Below are 22,093 nucleotides of genomic sequence, written 5' to 3' on the forward strand. Positions count from 1 at the left end.
TATTCGTAATGGCACTGCCAATGGGCAACGGTAGGAAATTTCAGAGAAAAAAGCCTAGGAAAAAAAAGGGGGAAAGGCCACTTCTTGCCACATGCACCTGCATGCCCCAGGAACGTTCGAGCTGTACAGGGATACTGCAATGTATTTTGTCTGTCAACCACAACCCTGCTCTGAGAGGCAGCGTGAAGATGGCCAGGGCACTTGTTCTGTCTTTCCTTTCCTCCTCCATCCCTATTCACATGCCACAGACCAACAGGGAGGGAACGCTTTCTTTTTCCCCTACAAAGTATAAGTGGATGCTGCCTCTGGCCATTTTGGATGAGACGGAAAGGGAAGAAAATAGTATCTCTGACCGGTTTCCCCCTTGCAATGACATTTCTGCTCTAGAGCAGCTGTTCGTGCATACTTGCAACACCAGCTTACGTACACCTCTTTTGCACCAACACCCGGAGGTGGGTGTCTACCTAGCAGAAAGGACTGTCTTAAGAAAGAAACCATCACTGCTTCCATTAGGGTAGGATATTAAGTATGATATTGCATGAACTTCATTTCCCCCTACTCTGAAGAAATGGACTTGGGAAGAGGTGGAATGGATCAAAAAGCATATTCTGTTATTTTTTAAGAGTATTCTCCATTTTATGTCTCACCAGCAAGCACTATTAATTAAAACTTTCCAGCTACCAGCATGCTCACTCCATAATGAGCATCGGAATAACCCTGATTGCCAAAGAGAAGTTAATCAGTTTAAGTATTACTGCTTTTAAATCAACTGGCTCAACTCCACCATCAGGAAAGATATTTCATTCCACATGCTCCATTTCTGCTTGAGCAATCACCATCACTGGGGGGATCCCCGGCTGCTCTTCTGAGAGCGAAACCCAGAAAGGCGCCCAGGGAGAGGGACGGAAGGAGCTTCAGGGAGCATCAGGAATTGCCATTGGTGGCATTTTTGCTCTTCAGGTTGGGCTTTCTCATTTTGCTCTTCTCGACTCAGTGCTGAACAAAACCCAGGAGGCAAACACCTACCAAATCTTGGCCTCCAATTAAGCTATTAATTACATTAATTAGGGCATGCTCACGACTTTTAATTAAACAGATCCCCACTCTCCTCCTTGCGCCGCAGCGCTCAAATCTGCGTCTCATTCGAGGCGCATTGAAAAACACCCCAAGACTTACCGAATGTTGTCCCCGCCTCCGGCCTGCTCACCGACGAGACGATGACGAAGCCGAACCCCTCGTTTTCGCCGCGGCGGATTTCCACGTCGTAGGGCTGGACCACCGCGCTGACGACACCGCTGCCCCCGCCACCACCACTGCCGATGCCACTGGTGCTGCCGCTGCCCGAGCTGACGGTGTTGAGGGAGTTCTGGCTGCCCTGCGGCGTTCGCTTCTCCTCCGTCAGCGAGGCCGGCTGGTTGCTGCTGTGGTGGGAAGAGGCTGGGGATGGGACTTCATTCTCTGCCTTGGGAACTGGGGAGTTAAAAAAAGATTGCCTGAGCAAGCTGCATCTTGTAGTGCTTGAAAAGTGCCATCCACTGCAGGTGAAAAAACAAAGCAAATGACTTGCTTTAACCTATAAAGCATGGCCAGAGTGACCAAGGGCTCTGTCTCCTTTCAGATGTCATCACCAACAGCTCTGTTCGGTGACGGCACTGACCACACACGCTCGTCCTCTCCAGCGTATGGTCCTGCAGCCAAAGCCCTTCACTGCCGAACTACAGCAGCAGTACAGTTAAACGAGTGCAGTGCTGCATGCTCGGATGCTCCATCACATTTTAAACCTGGATTACATTAGTTCAGAGGTGCCTCCTTTAAATGGCACATCCCCACTTCGGTTATATATGTGCAACTGTGAATACATGCACAACCCGCGAGGAGAGAGAGTAACATCAAATACCCATCACTCAACACCTGTGTATTTTTTAACTCAATGCTATCAGTTGCGCTGATTGCCTTTGATTAATGTGATCTTAAGTAATAATAACCACCCATAATAAAACAAAACAATTGTGAACAAAGCTTTTCTGGATGGAAGAACCAGCAACTATCATCTGTACAGTCTGGCACAGTCGGGGGGAAGCCATTAAACATCATTAACTTTAACATTAATACTAAACAAGTGTTTAACAGCAACTGAAGTTGGAAGCGGTATTAGTTTAACATCTAATCAGCTACCACAAGGCTTGAAGAAATCTCAAAAAAATGGCTTAGTCCACACTCTGCTCAAGTCGGGGCCAACTATACCTACTGTCAGTCCTGACAGATGTTTGTCTAATCAGCTGTTAAATATCTCCCCAGGCAATCTATTGGTTGCAATATCTAACTTAAATCTTCCCTGCTGCAACATAAGGCTATTATTTCTAGTTCTATCCAGCAGGCATATGGAGAACATATTATTCCCTTCCTCTTTGCAGCAGCCTCTTATAGTCTTGGGGAGTTTAACACCTCCTCCCCCTTCTCTGCTTTAGGCTAAACAATCCTGATTTGTTCAATATTTCCTTGCAGACCATGTTTTCTAGAGCTCTCCTTATTCCCGCTGGTCCTCTGGACTCCCTCCAGTTGGGCTCTCTCCAACTCAAACATGTCTTTCTTGAAGTGCTGGACCATATTGCAGCTAAGCCATCGTCTGCTGGGAAATCAGGAGAGTTCCCCCCTGCCTACATCCCAGCACCGTGTTCTTCCTTCACCTGAGCCAACCTTAGGTTGAAGCTTGTGGCCCACAATAGCTTCCACTTGTTACTCAGACAGTTCCCCACAGTCCGTTTGTGCAGCTGAGAGCAGCATATTGCACTGGTCTCTATTGAATGGCTGCCTCCACTTCTCCAATTTGGTGAATCAAAATTAGGCTGCAGACCTTAAAAGATCTTTCCTTGTTAGGTAATGGATGCCAAACAAAATCTAAACCTGAAAATTCTAAACCTGTCAACTCTACAAATTATGAAAACAGGAGTATCCACTTTCCTCTATGTGAATCTCAAGACATGTAGTACCCATTTAGGTGAACAATCTTTTTCTACTGGTTTATAGATGACAGGACGAATAAGGGACCAAAATTCAAGAAGAGGCTTCTCTACAAAGTTATGCCGGAATTTAAAAGACTGCAAACATAAGGTGAAAGAAGGGATCCTGAATAATTTATCCTAGAGTAAGTGTCCACATTTGAAATGATTCAGAAATAGCTCGGTCTGGAGTAACAAGCCCCTGAACGAAATACCAAGAGATCTCTCATGCATCTAAATCTTTTATGGTAATTTCCAGCCTGGAGGCTGGAAATCTGGATAAAACTGGATAGAAAATCTACGCACAAAAACAATACCAAAATTCAGCTGCCCTTCACCTTCCTCCCAAAGCTCATCTCCCAAAGCTTCTCTCACATTGGCAGCCCTTTGTCAGGAATGAGAGAGGCTGTTAGAGGAGAGACATAACCTGGCATTTAATCCACAATGGGAAGAAGGAAAGAAATGAGAAGTGAACATTTATTTAATATTATGCGGAAGGAGCTCGTCCCTGGATAATACAGAGCTACTTTAGAGGTACTTTTCTAGTCCTAACTTCCACTGCGGGCCTAATTTTCAACCTGAATGTTATTTTGATGCTCTTTAAGATGAAGGTACATCACTGCCTATTTTTCTGCTGATGCCTAAACTTGAAACGCTATATAATATCCTTTCTTCTGAATAAGTGAGCTAAGCCAAATCCCACACTTGAGCTCCCCAGAGGGACTCACAGGAAGAGGCAGCACCCCAATGTTACTCTCCAATATTAAGCATAAGGTCACATGTCATGTAGAAAGCTCATGTTCGTGGTTTCGTTTTCTTTGCCATCATTTTTCTGTCACTGATCTGGAAACCATGCAGTGTCACTTCTCTCTGCATCTTTCCCTTTCTGCCAGCTGCCGTTTTGTCCATTTAGACCATACTCTTGTGCAGTGCGTGCACAATGCCTAGCATAACTCCTAATCCAGAAACTTCTCTATCACAACAAACATGCATGCCCTGCACTACCAGAACTAACGATGCTTACAGTTTTGCATCCTGCGGTTAGTTGACTACATGCTGCAACCTCAGTTGAAGCTTCTCCTGTGCCTGGGACATCAGCCACTACTCACCAATGCCCTCACTCACTCTCTGCCCCTGCCTCCCCTCCTGGGGACTCTTCAGCACCTTTTCCCTCATTCCCAGTTTCAGAATGGCTATCAGGCAGCACAGTTATTTTGGGAAGAAAACAGAAAACACAGGCAGTCAGGCACAGTGTGTGTTGCTGCATGAGTCAAATTAAAAATGCTATGTTGCAACTGAACAGTTCCCCATTTTATCAGAAACCTTCACAAAGACTGGGGAACCCAACTGAGATTGAGACAGTCTTGATGGGAAACAAAATATTTGAAACGTATTTAATCAAGAACAAAAAAGACTAAAAATAGGCAAAAGAGGAAGAATAACACCACATCCCCTGAGTTTTCCCAGTACTACAAGGAGGAGCCTTTTTTTTCTTTAAACCGTTTGCTGAACAGATGGAGTCTGGCAAGAAAATCTACCCCTGCAGAGTGACACGGCAGCCTACCTGTGTAAACCACTTTGCGCCTGACGGTCAGATTGACATGACCTTGTTTGGCTGCCTGTTGCATAAGCTGGACGACAAGCTGGTGCGATTTCCCGACAACAGGCGTCCCATCCACGCAGATCAGTTCATCACCCGATCTCAGGCGGCCGTCAGCATCAGCAGCACCCAGCGGTACAATGTGACCGATGTAAATCTGATGAATTAGCACAAATGGGAGAAAGGAAAGAAAGGGAGGAAGGAAAGGGAGGAAGGAAGACAAATAAGGCAAGGAAGGCAAGAAAGGAAGGAAGGAAGGCAGGCAAGGAAGGAAGGCAAAGGAGGGGAGGGAGGAAGGGAGAAAGAATACATAGTAATAAATGAGAACTAACTCAACAGCCAGCTGCAAGCAAGGGGCACTGGGAGTTAGACCCAATTTAGTAGGGACAAGAAATTGTTGACGAACGTCTGCTGGTCAGGAAAGTTGCTCCTGTGAAAGCAGCTCCATGTGAATGTAGCCACATCATGAAATTGTAATAAACTGACGTCTTGTTTCTTTAGGCAGTCCATTCACTCTAATGACAGATAGCCTTGGGAATGAGTTCAACCGACAGTGACCAGAGAGGAAGACGGTTAAAGGCACCGACGGTCTTGCGAGGGAGGCTGAGATTGAGTTATCTTTTCAGTTACCCCTAGGGTTTACAAGCCCCATACCACTTGCCTGTCCACCAACTCAGTTTTGGTTTATCTTCAGTGAGTCCTGTGGAGTTACTCTAACATGAGAGGAATTCATGGCCTTTCTTTCCATAAATGAGCAAAATAATTTTGGCAGGGAAATATGTGGAAATTTATGCTGCCTTTATGTAGCTTTGACCTGTGGAGCACATGAAAGACCACGTGATTTTAGCCTGACACCTTCCACAGGCACTGGATTTACAGTAAATTAAGTAAATTCAAGGAGGGAATTGAGCAAATAGAAAACCTGACACTCTTAAGATCAAAATACGTGCAAACCTGACCAGCACATCCTTTCCACAGTGTCCAGGCAATTTCAGATCCATGTGTTTTCATTTGGGACATCACAAAAACAGGGAATAGCAGGGGAAGCCAAACGCATTTCAACTATGTGAGTTTTGGGTTGGTTTTCGGATGGAGGGTGGGGAGGAGTTGCGGGCTGTAAATTCATAGCCCACTGGTTATTTTAATAGAGATGCCATGGTGCAGTCCCGCACATCTGTACATGCTACTGCCGTGATTCTAGAAGGTGTCATGAGTTAAAACAAGACCACTTCTAGATATACTCACAGGTTCTCCAGGCTCATTTCCACCTAGAATCCTAAATCCAAAACCGGTTTCCTTTCTCCATAGAAAGATATCCTGCTCTTGGTAATCTGGAACTGAAGGGAAAGAAGGAAAACTATAATTTTTAATCAAAACCCCACACCTTTATACCCAAATCAGTACTACTCTGATGTACATGTAGAGGGATCTGCTGCCCAATTTTACCCTTTAAATGAAGCAGTCTCGAATTTTTAGACATAATTAAGAACATTTATAGGTTTAAATACTGAAGGTTTATTATCTAAATCACTACTAAAAATTATGCAGTGGTTTCTACTTTCTGGGTGTCTAATTGTGACTTGCCATTTGTTTATCACTATAGTATTTCCTTCCATCAATATTAGCATCATTACCCAGCGTAAGAGCCTCTTCCAAATCATCAATAAATAAATGTGTACAACAGAGAATCATTCTGCCAGAAACAATACAGCTGCCTCCCCTTTCATGGGAGACAAAAGAGCCACTTGTTATAACTTCTACTGTTTAATTAACTTTCACAAGCACAGTTTGCTATCTGTCTATTGACACTGCTTTAAATAACTATGGGACAGATCCCCAGCTGGTGTAAAACAGAAAGGCTCCACTGAAAGCGAAGCAGCTCTTCTGACTCTCACTCGGGTACGGGCTCTGTAAAACCACTGAACAGACAAAACCAGCTGGAAACATAAAAAAAGCTCAACCTTACCTACTCATTAGTATGGAACACCAGCAAGGTTTTTACAATGAATATTACATACAGTGAAGTACTAACCTTGAAGTGCGGTTGAACAGTAATGTTTTATATTAACGTGTTCGTGCCTGCTTTCATCCCTTTTTTAAAAATGCAAAATTAATTGCTAACATTAAATCATATCAGAAGACAACTTCAGGTTCATTTAATATTTATTGGTTACTATCTGTAACATTGACTAATTTTATAATGATCCCCTCTCAAAATTTATAATTAATGATAAAAAAAGCTGTTCCTTTACAAGTCAGCTGCCTGAAATCAAAGTATATTGTTCAGGAATGTAATTTAAATAAGTGCATACTCGGACACAGGATGCAACCCATTTAATGAAACATCATCTAGTTTTCTGTATCTATGAGCAGATAAGCTGGTTGTTTTCCACTGACATCAGTGAGTGTCAGCCTGGGCCCTAATTGCATTTCACACTCTTGGTGCCTGTTGCGCAAAGGCTTGGGTCTAGTCATCTGGTGCTTTTCAGTGTTAGGACTTTGGGTTAGCTCTGATGCTCTCTCTTCAATGATTCAACAGGTTTAGAATATAATATGAATTTAAGACCTGGGAAAACTAAAAATTAAAACAGGTGAGTGCTAAGCCACTGACGCCTGCGTTGACATTTTCTTTCAATCTGGTTTTATATATAATATTTTCACATTTTAATTACTTGCAGTTATAAACTAAGCTTAAGACCTGTGCACGTTACCTTCACTGAACTAGAGGGTAAGTTTTGTCCGGATACAATTACAGAACAACCGGGTGATGAACACGCTGGAAGCCTGCGTGGTTCATCGGTTCAGGCGAGCTGGCTGAAGGCAGCTCGCCACCATACAGACATGCAGCACAACAGCAGAACGGAGAGAATGAATTAATTGGTGTTTGTCGCTGCCTTCAGCGAGGGGGAGCGTGAAGAGCAGACGCATTCGGAAGCGTCTCTCCAGCACTTCGCAGGCTTTTTTGGCAAAGGCTGGCCCCAACCAATTAATAGTGCATGTTGGAACTGTCAGAGGCAAAATGGCTTCTGCAGAGAGCTTCAGCGTGGGCCCGTTTCCTCAGCATCTCTCAACACCTTCCCATTTGTCAACTCTCCAGTCTCGCTGAACGATGCCTTATGTTCCTGGTTCGAGTACCAGCTAGCCAATTAACGGCCGCTGGGGCTAACGGCAAGCCGAGGTGTAACGGTGGTGTTAAACCAGAGCAACAAAAAAAGACAAGTCTATACCCAAAGAAGCAAGTTCATGTAACGCTCCTTCCGCTGGAAGGGTTACAGAGAGGTGAAACATAGATACAACAAACATACGGACAACATACATTTACACAGAGTGAGTACAAACGGAACAAAACTCCTTTTACCACTTTTTGCAGTTGGGTGATTCCCTGGCACAGCCTAGAAACCCCCATCCACCTCTGTGCTTCCCTACAGCCGAGGTGGGACCCCCTGCGGATCTCCATACTGAGAATTACTTCAGGTTCTCCATTATTTGGTAGCGCTTTAGAGGAGCCACTTCCCTTACTTAAAGGGAAAATTTCATGGTGGTGCCAAAACTTTGTTGAAAACGAATGACAAATGGCCTCCAGGAGTCACTCATTTTGTCTTTGCACTTTGACCTGATCTCAAGCACGTCTGACTCTTTCTGAGAAAAACGTGTACGTAGTCCAACTGGGTAAAACTTGCCAGTCTGCTCATCTTGAATTAGACCAGCCCATTTGGAGAGCATCGCAGAAGTGGTAAGAAGAGTTCTGCTGGGACCATGAAGAATGGAAGGAGAGGCGAGTGCCACAGCCCCGTCGAGGAGCCATGTGGGCGAACTCACAAACGAAATGGGAACATGATACCCCCCCCGAGCCCCCTACGAAATCCGCCGCTAGCCAGTACACAGTAAAGCAAGTACTTTGCACCTTGGTGGCTAACCTTGGCGTACGGCCCTGCCAGACTCCCTTGGAGATGAAGGGCCCCCCGCCACAGAGCAGCAATGACACCAGAACAAGACATCACAAGACACAGATACATTCTCGGCACAGTCTTACATTCTCCAAAACTCGTGGAATTGATTTCTCTCTCTCTCTCACCCTTGCTCAGTCCAGTTGCAGGCGAAGGTGACATAGCTGTAATATTAATTTTACAATTTTGCAAAGCTTAATGTATCTGCTTTCTTGTTAGTTCACTTAATTAATTTTGACTGTATGGGTCACGTTAGGCTTTCATGCACAAATTGCTAAGGTTAAAGCTACTATGGATTACGACATACTAACTTTCACATCTATTTGCACATGCCTGGGTACATGTGGATATATAACACACGCACACATGAATTTATACATCTATGCACATGCATGCGGGTATATTTGAAGAACTCTTTTTTCTCCTCAGAGGAAGAATCTCTTTGATAACACCTTAAAAATAATTTTCTACAAAAAAATTTCCACTATCATGACACAAGTTAGTTTTCCAAATGGCAGTATCTTTTTCTAACGTTAAGAAACTTCTCTAAATACATGCTGATGAGCACTGAACACAGTGCTTAATTAGAGGTCATTTTAATCAAACTTTCCTATACACACTTTAACAATTATCTTACACGTTATATAAAAAAAAAAAATAAATCTGCCCAGTGGGATATCAGTTTCAACAAAAGATGGATTCAAAACCAATCAGTATTTCAGAGTTTGCTTTAGTCACTAGCTCATTTGAGGCAGCAGCACTTTCAATGACTCATAGCTTGGCAAAGTAGAAAAGTTTCAAGGCCCAGATTCAGCAAAGTATATAAGGACAAGTCTGAAGTGAAGAGTGAATAGTCTCACTGAAGCTGATGGAGAGTTTCGGTGTTGAAAAGTCCTGTGATTTATCCATAAATCTCATGAGATTCCGTATTTGCAGGAAAGCCGTGTTTTCTAAACTATCCCACTGCAGGAGGATTCCAGTTTTTCTGTCTTTTCCTTTTACTCAACCCTTCTGGTGGCATGGAAAGCTTCGAAAAGATGGCTTGACGAGATGACCAAGTTCTGCCACGGAGGTTTGGGGAAGGCGTGATGCCTTGCCCGAGCCATGGACCAGGCTGGTGCCAGACGAACACCAGCAAAGTCTGCCCAGGAGCCAGCTCCACGCGCAGCTCTGCAGCCTCTGCTGCGCCCCCCGCGCTGCGAGTCCTACCGGCTCTTTTAGCAAGACGTTCTCTAAGGGCATGGACACATCTGTGTGCCCAAGCGTATGACGGTAACTGTTTGTCTCCCTTTGATATAATAAAAGGACATAACCCTACCAAGGGGCTTTTACTAACTATCACCTTTAAAGTCAGTCTGATCACAAGGCGGCCGCAATTTCCTGAGAGCATTTTTCTTTTCTATTTTAGGGAGAAAGTATCTAATGTTTGGTATCATTGTGCAAATATTTTTAATTCTATTTAATTGCTGGTGAGTGAACGCTACACACTGGGGTCAAGACTTGTTTGTATTATTTTAATTAAATTCAGGGAGAGAAAATCCTACCAAATAAATTATGTGCCTGAAAATAAAATTCAAATATTAACGATAACTTAGAATATTTTAAAACCTTTAAAAATTATCTATCATGTTCTGCTTTACTTTTAATTAAATGCTTAAGCCCTTCAAAGGGATTCATTAACACATCTGCAATTCAGATTAATTCATTTTGTCACTGCTGTTTTGACAGATGGCCATATGTAGGATACGGTATTTTGCAAAGCAATCAGGCCACATGAGAAAAATTTGACAACAGATTGCGTTAATCTTTAAGGAAGTTTAATAATACATTGAAAAATAAAAAGCATATTATAAAAATAAATTTTCAATAAAACAGCGTGAGAATTCGGAATCGCAGTTCTCCAATAAACTACTCAGTTGCTGTTTCTCTCACTGAGTGCTCTTCACGTATGTCATTCCTGCATCTTGGAACCACTTCAGTGCTTAAACCTTACGGGTTTGAGCTTCTCTCTGATTCATGTACGCAACTCCCACGAGCAGCAATGAGTTACCCATAAAAAGGAGCTCAGGCAGCTAAAACTTAGCACCAGCAAAGAGTGCATTTGTTATCGCCACCAAATGATCTGTTTTCAGATTCATTTAACACAAAGCCGGCTATTCTCAAAAGTCTTAATCCAGCAAAGCATTGTAACTCTGGGCCAGATTGCAGCAGAGCATTTGAGCTCAGCTTGAGCCTTAAAGCATCCGAGTCCCTTTGGGTTTACAGCTTGAAAATAAGCTTCCTTGGACCGCAGCCCAAGCACTCGGCACCTTGCAGGCCTGATCCCCTCACCCAGGGGAGCTGCGTGTGAAGGAACTTTAGCCTGTATTTGTTTAATAGAGTTGCAGTTCTCATCTGCTGCCACTCAACAGACACGGATATGGAGCCATTGCTTAGCTCTGCATTATTAATTCTAGCTTAATTTTTCTTCTTGTTTTTTTTTTTTTTTTTCCTTCCCCTAAACAGGCAACGTCTGTGGCTCTTCTCCGCAGAACCTGAGTACTTCCTGATATTAAGATGCACTGGATAAATCAAAAAGTACGTGCTTTTACAAAATTATGGGTTATCTGCTGCTTTTGAACCCAATTCTGCTCTACCAATGGCTTCAGTGAGACAAGTCACAAGTCAAATATAGTCTTTTTTTTTTATGAAATACTGATCCAAAGAATACTCAAAGAAAGGAAGAACACATTTTCCTAATTCTGAAAAATTACAATGTTGCCTGTGTGCTTTCCATGTCTACATTATTATTATTATTAACATTAATAACAGTGGGATGCACTCCCAGTGAAAAGGCAGTAGGTGGTCATTATAGATTCAGTACTTCTTAGAAACATCCTGGAGACGATGTATTCATATATTGAATGAAATCTCTTTATATTATTATTTTTAGATGAAAAAAAAAACCCTGTCTGGGCTGGGGCTAATGAATTAATCTTTTTGTGTCAACTGCACTTGAAAAATTGCACTTTATACTCAACAATTTCACAAATGCGATGAAATAAAACACTGAAGATGATCTAATGCTCTAAAATTCTGTCTTTTTTAACTTCATCATATACTTCAACACAAAGGGTTGTTGCTGTTTTTTCAGTCCACTTGTCAGGGATTCAAAACCCTGCCTCTCAAAAGAACATTTTATAATCCTTTTCAGGTTTGTTAAAATTTCAGGCCATGAATGAATAGAGAGCAAGCCCTGGTGTGGGCTGCAGGAAGAGCTGAGCTGGGGCTCCTCGGGCAGCGGGGGCTTCTAGGACCCACCAAAAGTCCCAGTTACAGGATGCATCAGCCAATCTCAGCACTGGCACTATGGTGGCATCCTCCTGCTGTGCATCAGGTATGCATTCAGTTCTGCTCACGTCTTCATCAGAAGGATGCAGAGAGAGTCATCACACCTCGCACCCAAAGCTACGGACACCACGGGAGAGGCGACACTAACCTCTGTCCCAAAGCCAAGGCGAATGGGTGCTCAAGCAAAGAAAAAAGCAATGTATCACCGCAAACCGAAGGAGGCACTGGAGTTTAACTGAACTGCAGCTGGGTAAAGACACGAAGAACAGCCAGACAGTAAAACTGGAGGCCCAGGGAATAGTTTTTCCCATCCTACAGTCTATGGAGCTCCGTGTCAGCAGAGCTGCCTAGGAGTGGTCCGAGAGCCACGCAGCTGGTGCTTGGGCAACACCGGGAAGCAAGTCTCAAAGAGATGATTCACGTTCATAACAGAGCAGCCACCAATTGCCCACTTTTCAAGCAGACCAAACACAGAGAAAGAAACATGGTGGCTCATCACTAGCTCCCAGGGCAGAAGAGGCACCGGGTTTCAGCTGTGATCTATGGTCTCCATTTATGAGACTGGTGAGAGGGACGAAAGGTGAGGAGAGCTTGGTGAGGGAAGGAGAAGCAGCTGACCATTGACCTCTAAATAAAACCACTAGTCACACTTCAGGATCAGATCACCACAGGAGACAGCACATGTCCAACCACCTTTTTCACTTAAACTGTGAAAGTTTTTCTGGTTTTCTTCACCTTTTCTGGTTTTCTTCACCTTTCATTAGGTGCAGCAAAGCCATGTCACTAGGTACGAGTGCAGGTTAATCCCCAGGGAATGTGTTTCAGTCCAGCTTAGGGTGAGAAATTCATAGGCTGTTGGACACTTCTAGTGGCACGTGCTTACAAGGAGACATGACCATATTGCCCTTCTGCCATTCTCCAAAACCCCTCTATGAAACCAAGTAGTCTCAGAAAACACCTTCCTGGGAAGGAAATGGAAATGGGACAGAAAGGTGGTAGAAAAGCACTGACATTCAAACAGTTAGGTTTCATCTGGTAGAAGAGGCAGAAGATAAGAATTGAAGCAATAGAATAGGATCGCCCCCACTACAGAAATGCTGGACCGCAGAAAGGTGAGACAGGGAAGCTGAAGGTGTGCAGCAGATCCCCGTCTAGCAAAAGGCCCAAGCAGGGAGGATTGTGGCACAGGGAGAGATGGGATGTGGGAAACCAGCAGGTCAAGAGAGAGTGAAAAAGCCTCTGAATGGGCTCTAATCACAGATAAGGATAAAACCTCTACAAGATACCTGCAGCCAGCGAGGAAAGAGGGAGGATTTAGCACATGGTGTTGGAGCTGGACACAGAAGCGCAACTGCTGCCTGTGCTCTTCAGTATTTTTCCAGCTCAGCCTCGGGTTTTATCAGGAAAGACAGGCAGGAGTTAAGGCTGCTAAGCTGATACTAATGACTAATTAGTATGAGTTAAACAGTTAATTAGAAATTAGCTAAGTAGCTGCAGGAGGTCTAAGGCAATGCCAGCACAGTGCCTACGGGAACCACGTGGGCTGAGCAGGGGTAATGCTGGTGCCATGGGACAGCCTCAGCCCTGTCCATCCGGGCAGGAAAAGGAGGAGCTCTGCCCGCAGCTCTGCAGGGCTGGAGAGTTACTGTCCCTCAGCTTTTGCCCTTTTTTCCTATTTCAATGAGATGCATGCACAAGTTCCGTCAGTGCACTCCTCTGTGTGTCGGCATGGCCTGGCCCAAGAGCCCGCGGGGTGAGGACGCCTAATCCCTGGGAAGGGAAGGGAAGCAGCGCGCAGAAGCTGAGACACCTACAAACTGCATTGCTGAAACATTCAATCCGAAGAGGTGCATCTTCAGCCAAGAAACTGTGACTCATGATTTAATTTTTCCAGGACATAAGATTTCGAAGTGATTCATTTGGTCAGGAAAAAACAGTCCTACCATTTTTCATTCTGGGGTAATGTTAATTTCATACTGGTTTTACCAATTTCCAGTTAGCACAATAAAATCAAGCTCCAGGTGAGACTCTTACAGCACCAAGACTTTGAAGGCTCCCTTTTCTATAACTAAAGTAACTATTGCTTTTGAAAAAGAACCTAATAGTTGTCTACTTTCTTTAAGAAGCTTTTACAGATTCGATCATCTTCAGCAGTGCAATTAAAGCAAAGCCAGCGTGTTTATATTATTTGCCGAGAAGAAACTGATTGAAACCATATTTATAGTCTTGAAGCAGAGTCAAAGCCCTGCTGAACTATTAGCCAAGTGTGCAGATTATTAATTGCCATAAAAGCCACTTACAATATGCATTTGATATCTGTATCGTTAAAGTGTCCACTCTGGTCAAAGTAAAATGGCTCAGCTGGATTTTTTCCTCCCCAGAGTGACACTGGAAAAGCCTCTGATATTAATTTCATCAAACTAAATACTCCCCCTCCTTACTGAAATTCCTATGCATATCAAACAACGAGTCTTAACCTCAAAAAAGAGTTTAGGATCTGGATAAGAAACTTAGAAATTTAAAGCCTAATTTAAAGGCAAAATAAAAAAATAAGGGAAAAAACAGTCTTTAATTTTAAAGAGATTTTTTTTGTATTAAGCTTTGGTCTTAGTGCCCTTTCCTAGAGACGATCTAAATTAATTCCTCATCAGAGAGGAAAGTGCACCTCTATCAAGTAGATATCATTGACAGACACAAAATTAACAAACTGAAGCCTTATATTTTCAACATAAATCTAAAAAAATTCAGTTCTTCGCAAAGAAAATATACAGAGAGCAGCTGCCAGAGCCGTAGCCTTAGCAACCACACCTGCTTCATACTCACGTCGGCTTTCATACATGCTCCTGGACTGGGCCCAGATTTTGAATGGATCTGGCTTTTTCTGCCCAGAAGTGTCCGGTTGATCCGCAGCCGGCGCCTCTGCGGCGGTGTAGTCGGGCAGCACCTGCGTGCTGTGAACGGGAGAAGCGGTGTGCCCGCTGCGGTGGCTGGAGACGCTGTGCTGAGAACTGTTTTGGCTGTCTTTCCTTTCAAGTGGTTGCTGTAAGGAAGAAAGCGAGTGGAAAGAGAGAGAACAGACGGTTATTGGTCTTTGAGTGGGTGTTTTCCATCAATTTTTCTCTCTTCTTTGATCAGGGCTTCTGCATGCACATAAGTAAATATATAAATCACAGTTTTGCTGCCACCAGTTAATGCTGGGTACCGTTAAATTCCCCGATGACGGATTTTGATAGGCAGACTGACAGAAAGAGATATGCAAAACAAAGTAATTTATCATAAAAAAATATGCACTTCTCCATCTTACACATAAAACAAATCTCATTATAGGTTACTAGTTTCAGTGCACTTATTTTTTCCTACATTAAGGCAGAAAAACTCAACAACCTTCTACTCAGATAACATTAGGTTCTAACTGCAAGAAAAAGGGAAAAACTACCAAATTTCACTGTGAAAACTTAAACAGTCCCTCTGAAACACATGCAAGCACAGCCCTTACTATGAAAGATCCCTTTTCCTCTGCAGCTCTTGCATCCCCCACATCACAGCTGGGTGGACAACAGAGTGCCACTTTCATGCCCCTGCTTCCCAGAGCATCCACAGGATCACAGCAGACCTTCACAAATGCGAAAATGTCTATTTGCAGTTTGATTTCCTTGTTTTAATTGAGCGTATTAAAACAGGAAAAAATACGTCTGCCTAAATTCAAGGCTTATTCAAAAGCAGTGTGTCAAGAGCTCTGTCTGCTCAATGTTTAGCTAAGCAGGGTACATAATTCTTCACTCAAATTCACAACGGTGTGCTCAAACGAAGCACAAGTCACATTTGCATTGCCAGGATTTGTACTACTCAATATGCGGCAAAATCCTCCCTCAGCAAGAGCTCCCCAAACTGTACAGCAAATGCTTTTTAATGCTCTTTTGAGATGACCTTGGGTTGCCATCGAGGTTGAGTCCAATCTCCCACCTGCTCTGGCACAGGGAACTGGCATGTTCCCGAGGCTGCTGTGACGCAGAGGGCAGCCGGAATAATAGCATCCTACAGGTTGCTTTTACGACATCCACAATTTCCTGGCTAGAAGGGGTCAGCCACTCGCACCAAGAAACGTCAGACAAAAATTTAAAGCCTCCTGCTGGCAGGGAGTACCCAAAAACTTCGCAAAAGGAGTCTCTGGCTTTCAGGGACTTCTCCATAGAAAACCAAGCAGGGGGAGGAAGAAAAGCCAGCGGGAAACACAGAGCGGATCAGCACGGGGCGGGGGCCGGAATGTACACAGGTCTGGGGACCCCCTCCCTTATCCCTAACACGGAACCCCAGGTGGCCAATGCTCCATCATAGCAGGGCTGAATTAATTACAGAGGAGAAGGCGTTCTCTTTTTGAGTCTTAACAATAATATTTTCTGGGGTTTTTTTTGTTGCATGTATTTTTAGGTTTACACTGAAAAAACCCCCACCAGCTCCAACAGCCCAAACGACTTTGACCCCGCAGCCTTCCATTCAGGTTGTTGATCCACTACCAGTGTTTTTTTAAATGATATCTCGATCGACTAGAATGTGAAATCGCCTTTGTCCTTTAAAGCAATTTTGAACAAAGCATACCTGCTGTGATTACTCATCTGCAGACTTTCAAATACAAATATCGGAGCCAATTTCAAACATTTTTAGCTTTTTAAGTGGTAAAAGAACCTAATTCACAAGCAGCCCTTCAGTTTTTAAATGAAGCCGTTTTAAAACATCTATGCTGTGGATAATCACTCCTTTGTAACTCAAAAATATAAAAAAGAAAAAAACACTTTGCAATTCTCAGTCCAGCCATCTGGATTGTTTTGTTTGTTTGGCTAAACTACTAAAATAACTACAAGCATCCTGTGAAACTTCAGGGCAATCTCACTGGAAATAGCTGGTTTACAGAAGCTGGAGTACGGGGACCAAAATGTGGAGCTTTATTCAGCCCTCGGGGAAATGTCAAGAACTGTCTGAAAACTTTCTGATTTAAAAAGAAACAAAGTTTGAACTTTAAATAGTGCTCTTACTTGAAGATATGAAAGGTCTGAACACTGAACAAACGATGAACTCTGTTTCATATTTGGGTTGCAAATGGAAGTGTGTTTCTCAAGCAAAACCCCCTCTAGTTAAATTAGAGCTGCGACTGCAAATACACAGACATTTTGCGAGAAATAGGGGAAAAGTTCTTCAGAGGGACAGTTGCTTTTCCAAACAATAGCTCCTTCAAAAAGCCTGAATCATCTCTATTTAGGAGTTGAAGAGGGGAACAGAGAAAGGGGAACACAACCGTGGAAATAATGAATATGTGAATTAAATTAATTCAAGACAGTATTAATCAACTTTCACATCACCAAATGAGGTTTGGGGCCAAGTTTCTTTTCATGTGCTGTAGCAGCTTCAGCACGTCACCATCACCAGGACCCCGCTCTCCTGCCGCGGGGACTGCCCAGATGAAGACATTTGTGCCTTGGGGCAAAGGTGGAAAAGCCTTGGGGCTTTCTCAAGAGAGATGAGCTGACCATAGGCCAATGAAAGGATGGCTTCTCCATCTCCTGCCTCGTTCCTAGCTTTGGGGGCGATCCTCCTGGGTTTGGATCTGGCTGTCCGGCTCGCTCAGCTCACACACGGGCAGGAAATCAGGGCCAGAGGAGCACAGGGCTGCTGGGGAGAGAGTGCTGCAGAGCGGGCGGTTCGGACCTCACCCAGAGATGCTGATCATAGTTTTCAGTGCAAAGCGGAGCAGATCAGCTGAATCACGTTGACTTCTGACAGCAGCTACAAAAGCGTGGGGCACTGAACCACCCAAGTCAGCAAGAGCACCCCTGCCCCCCCAGAGTCGATGGTCTTCTCCAGAGCTGTTGATAAGCATAAATAGCTTGCCAGAAAGACTCTTGACCAAAAATGGCTAGAAATCAAGACTACGATGACTACCTTGATTCCATTTAGGCAGACTGCACACTTAAACACAGGCGATGGGAAAAAACAATCAGCTTGGTACTGTCTTACAGCCATGACAAAATAAACATGTGGAAGTTTGGAGCTTCTCATGCCCTACCCAAGCCTCAGGTCTGAGATTAATGGTCTGCGCCAGCTTCCCTACGCCTTTGCTGAAACTTTGTAGTGCTCATCCTGCAAATCATAAGATAAAGAAAACGTACCATTGGGAATAAAGTCTTTTCTAGCTGCCCTTTCCCCACTGGCTGAGGTTAACAGGAATGACAATGTGCCTGGGTTTCTGAGTGCATCTGTGGGGGCCATTGCTGCAGGACAGTGGGCAGCAGTGGTCAGGGTTTGGGCATACATCAGCCTTCCAGGATTTCTTCCCCCCACTGTGCAATCCCATTTCAGCCACGGGCACTCCATTTGCCGAACTGAAAGGCAGCTTCTCCCTGAGCAGAGAGGTTGAGTGAGCGCACACTGAGCGCTCCATCATCCTCTGATTACAGGGAGGGAAGAAAACAGCAAAGGTGACAGGAGCCGGGGAGCTTGAAGCTGTTGTGTTTCAAAAGGAGACAGAAGGAAAACCGCTTGCAGAAGTCTCTAAGTGCCTGGAAAATGCTACAGATACCCACCTAGCAGAGACCAGTTTGTCACTCGTGCTAAATGAAAGAGTAATTAGATGTTACTTTGTACAGTGACTGCTAAAACGACCGAGGCCCGTGACACAGCTGAGAGGTGGCTGCAGGCAGAGATGGGACACTAATTATTAGCAGCAGTTGTGTATGTCTGTGTCAGGGAGAGAGAAACCCGCAGCAGAAGAGGGGATGGTGGCAGGGAGCGTGTCCTGCGGCATGAACGGACACCAAAGCTTTTTGGCACGGGATTCTCCAGCCATAAAACCGCAAGAGGGAAGGGTTGCTGTGGTTTCCTCCCACTGCATTTTAGATGGGGTGAAAAAAATGGTGTCTGAATGAAGAGGGATTTGTTGTACAAACCCTCGTGCTGTGGAACCAATTTCTCCTCCTGACAAATACAGGACATCAGCAGAGCCCCAAGTGCTGCCTATCCACCCGAAATACAGGGCAAGTCTCTTGTCAGGGACAGGCTGTGCATCGGAATTGCATTTTTGGCCACAATTCAGCTACGCTGACAATGTATGTATTTACACCCAAAAGAAAAATCAGATTTTTGGAAGAGCTTAGCACTTTCTTCCCCCGGCAGTGATCCTGTCTTCTGACGATCTAGCTGCAGATTTTGTGCTCTAGAGCATTTTGGAGAAGCTGGTCCTGGCAGCGACAGCAAACCGAGCTGGAAATGGGAATCTTTGCCCCCTTGTGGAGTATGTTGATGCAAGCAACAAGGAAAAAAAAAAAAAAGAAAAAAAAAGTTTGTTTTCCTCCATGTTATACCAGGATAACTGCAGGAGAAATTGCTATACTAGAGAACTTTCACACTGAAAATGTATATCCCCAGATGTTCAATACAAAAATATTACCCATTTTCATCTAAAGAAGAATCAATGGGAAACGGAAAACAAACAAGCAGCACAGAGAGCTGCCGTGAGCATGTCCTTGGTGGGGGGAAGGGGGAAGAAAGGACTTGGAAGTGCCCAGTCCCACGTACAGCTGCAAACTGTTCTTTAAACTAATTTGGCTCTTTCACCATGGTTGAAAAACTCTCCTTAAAAACTGAGATAAAGAGCAAACCCCATCAGAAGTTACACACTGGCTGAAAAATACAGCCCAGGAAAATGGAGTTCAATGCAGAAAAATATCCCCAGACCGTGCCGCAGCCCCAGCACTAACAAACCTCCCCACGGGGCTAAAACACCTCCTGCCAGCCGGGAGGTATCCAACAGCCTTTCGGGAATAGGGGATTGGGGCTGATAGCTAAAAATAGGGCACATTTGAGAAAGAGACAGCTGTTGGCAGCAAGTCAGGAGTGTGTCCAGGCTTTGGGAAAGGATGGGAAGTAACAAGAGAGGAGGGCTCGTCACTGCACTGAGCGACGCAGAAGAGGATGGAGACCTGAGCTCGTGTCTTCCCTGGTGCGGCAGAAGAAACAAAGAATGAGCGCAAGTTAAGAATGGGCCAACTGCTCCTGGCCTGGATGTACGCTGTCCTCTAACTGCAGCAAATTTATTAATAAGGGAATGCTGGAAAACATTCCCCCAGTGTCGGGCAAAGGGAGCTGGGGAAACAGGCAGCACATTCAACCCAAGCCCCACAGCCAGCTGTGTGGCAATGGGGACAGCCGGCAGGGACACAGCTTAGCCGGCAGCACCCACCTTCACCCAAAAGCTGCAAGTGCAGCAAACCATCCCCGGGAAATGCCCGGGCAGGGTGCAGCGAGACGGCACCCCAGCCAGGGAACATGCCAGCAGGGCAGGCCTGGTTTCCCCCAGCCAGGACACGAGCAAGCAGGAATCTTCATGGCCAAGAGGGCCGGGCTCCCCTCGCCCGGCAGCAGCCCTGAAACTAAACCGAGGAAGGTGTTTAGCAATATCCCTGCTTTTATGTGTTTGACCATCGCCTTGGCTGCAGGAGCTCTGATGCTGGTGTAAATCCATCCCAGACAGCCCCAAGGACAGTTGTCTCCTCTGCACAGGGGTGCCCCAGGGCGCTTTGCTCCAGGTTTCCATGCTCCACTCGTGCATGTCACCAATGCCTAGGAAAAAAGAAGCGGCTGTGCCGGCTCCGACATGCTCTGCTTTGCCCCGCCGAGTAGCAGTCGGTTATTAAAGCTGCTGCACAATGCGGCAGTGTAAAACATCACTGCTAATTGCCGATGCAAATGATCCGGTGTGCAGGCAGGGGGAACAGAAGGCTCTGCTTTTTGTGAATCCTGCGCTTTAGAGGCAATAGCACCGCCTAGGGCCATAGTAAAACTTACTGGAGAGACCCCTAAAGCAAGGCAAGGGGTCTGGGAGAGGCACACGAGGGAATGGCACTGCTTTCCCAGGGCTGACCGCCTCGTCAGAGAAAATAGTAGGGAGAAATCTGCCATTGCAGGGCTACACCTGTTTGCAAACAGCCTCTTTGTTCACCGAGGCAGGATGATCCCGACACGGACTGAGATGCTGCTCAGATTTTCACGGTGCATCGCTGTGGACCAGAGCGGTGTCTGACACGGCAGGGTCCTGCTTTACCTGATGCCGAATGTGCGTGCGGCAAAGCAGGAGCCTCCTGGCTTTGAAGAGACCGAGACTCATTCAGGACTAGTTTAATGACAAGAGCCAGAGTCCGGATCGAGTGCAGCCGCTCCTGCTCCGACCGGGGAAAAAAGTGCAGGCAGAGAAAAGAAACGTGCCAGACGCGTATGTATTTTACACACTCGCTTCTGTTTTACCGAAGGCTGCAATAATCTCCGCGTATGACAGGAGGGAGCGTGCAGGGTCTGACATGCCTGTGATCTGCGAGGGAGCACACCCCGCACTTCTGCCTCTCAACGTTAATGCGAGCTGACAATGGTAGAGGCCTGGGCTCACGTGACTTTAATCAGCGCTGCCCTAAGCCATCAGAATCACATTAATTATTTCAGGGCTTTCTTTTCGGATGAACAGAGAGCTCATATTAAAAGCAGGAGCCTTCTGCTCAGTCCCTTCATAAACCTTTTGCCGGGGTTTGCAGCGAGGTGGGCTGTGCCCGGCTGCAGGTTTTGGCACCCATCGGGGACTGTCCGTGAAGTTTCGCACCAGCTCACAACACGGCAAGGACCTCACTCGTTTTGCTTCCCCAAAGCCACTGGGAGAGAATTCCCTTTTTTCCCTCCCCTCCCTCTGAACAGATAACTGGAAACTTTCAGGCTTCAAGTATTCCCTTTCCTTTAAAAATAAAACATTTCTTTTTGTTGCATACAAATAGCACGTTAATTTCTTCCGCAATATCATGCACAGAGCTTTAATGGTACTTTAGATCACGGCTTCCATGCTATTAGCTGCCATGTCATCCAGGTAACAGCTTTACATGGAAATAAGATCAGAAGGCACAAGAAACACTGTTCTGTTTGTGTTTTTTTTGTTTGGTTGGTTTGTTAGGGGTTTTTTTGGTTTTTTGTTTGTTTTTTTAAATATAAGGAATCTCACACCTGCAGCACAATCCTGCTCAGTATGAAAATGCCTCCGGAGCAAGCACTCGGACAGCTAACTGTATTCCCTGGGAACTGAAATCATGCTCCGTCCATGCTTTGTCTCTCTCGACAAGCTGCATGCTTTCCCGTTCTGTTAATAATTCAGCCGAGGGTACTCGAGAAAACTCAGGGACTTAATGGAAAAG

At 45.0% G+C, this 22,093-nt stretch overlaps 1 protein-coding gene across 46 annotated transcripts in view; it reads right to left on the reverse strand.

Moving 5' to 3' along the window:
• The window catches only part of MAGI1 (membrane associated guanylate kinase, WW and PDZ domain containing 1), a 361,242-nt gene that overhangs the window by 14,050 nt on the left and 325,099 nt on the right, over positions 1 to 22,093 (reverse strand). For 25 of the 46 annotated variants that reach the window (XM_074603159.1, XM_074603158.1, XM_074603142.1 and 22 more), the window contains 5 exons: positions 14,700 to 14,916; positions 8,633 to 8,710; positions 5,845 to 5,936; positions 4,564 to 4,756; positions 1,177 to 1,470 (listed from right to left, as the gene is read on the reverse strand). In XM_074603159.1, coding sequence (XP_074459260.1) covers positions 1,177 to 1,470; positions 4,564 to 4,756; positions 5,845 to 5,936; positions 8,633 to 8,710; positions 14,700 to 14,916 — 874 coding nt within the window. The remainder of the gene's footprint in view (positions 1 to 1,176; positions 1,471 to 4,563; positions 4,757 to 5,844; positions 5,937 to 8,632; positions 8,711 to 14,699; positions 14,917 to 22,093) is intronic. The other 21 variants (XM_074603161.1, XM_074603156.1, XM_074603163.1 and 18 more) reach the window with 1 other exon arrangement.

Source organism: Larus michahellis, chromosome 10 (genome assembly GCF_964199755.1).
Source record: "Larus michahellis chromosome 10, bLarMic1.1, whole genome shotgun sequence".
Classification (NCBI taxonomy): Eukaryota; Metazoa; Chordata; class Aves; order Charadriiformes; family Laridae; genus Larus; species Larus michahellis.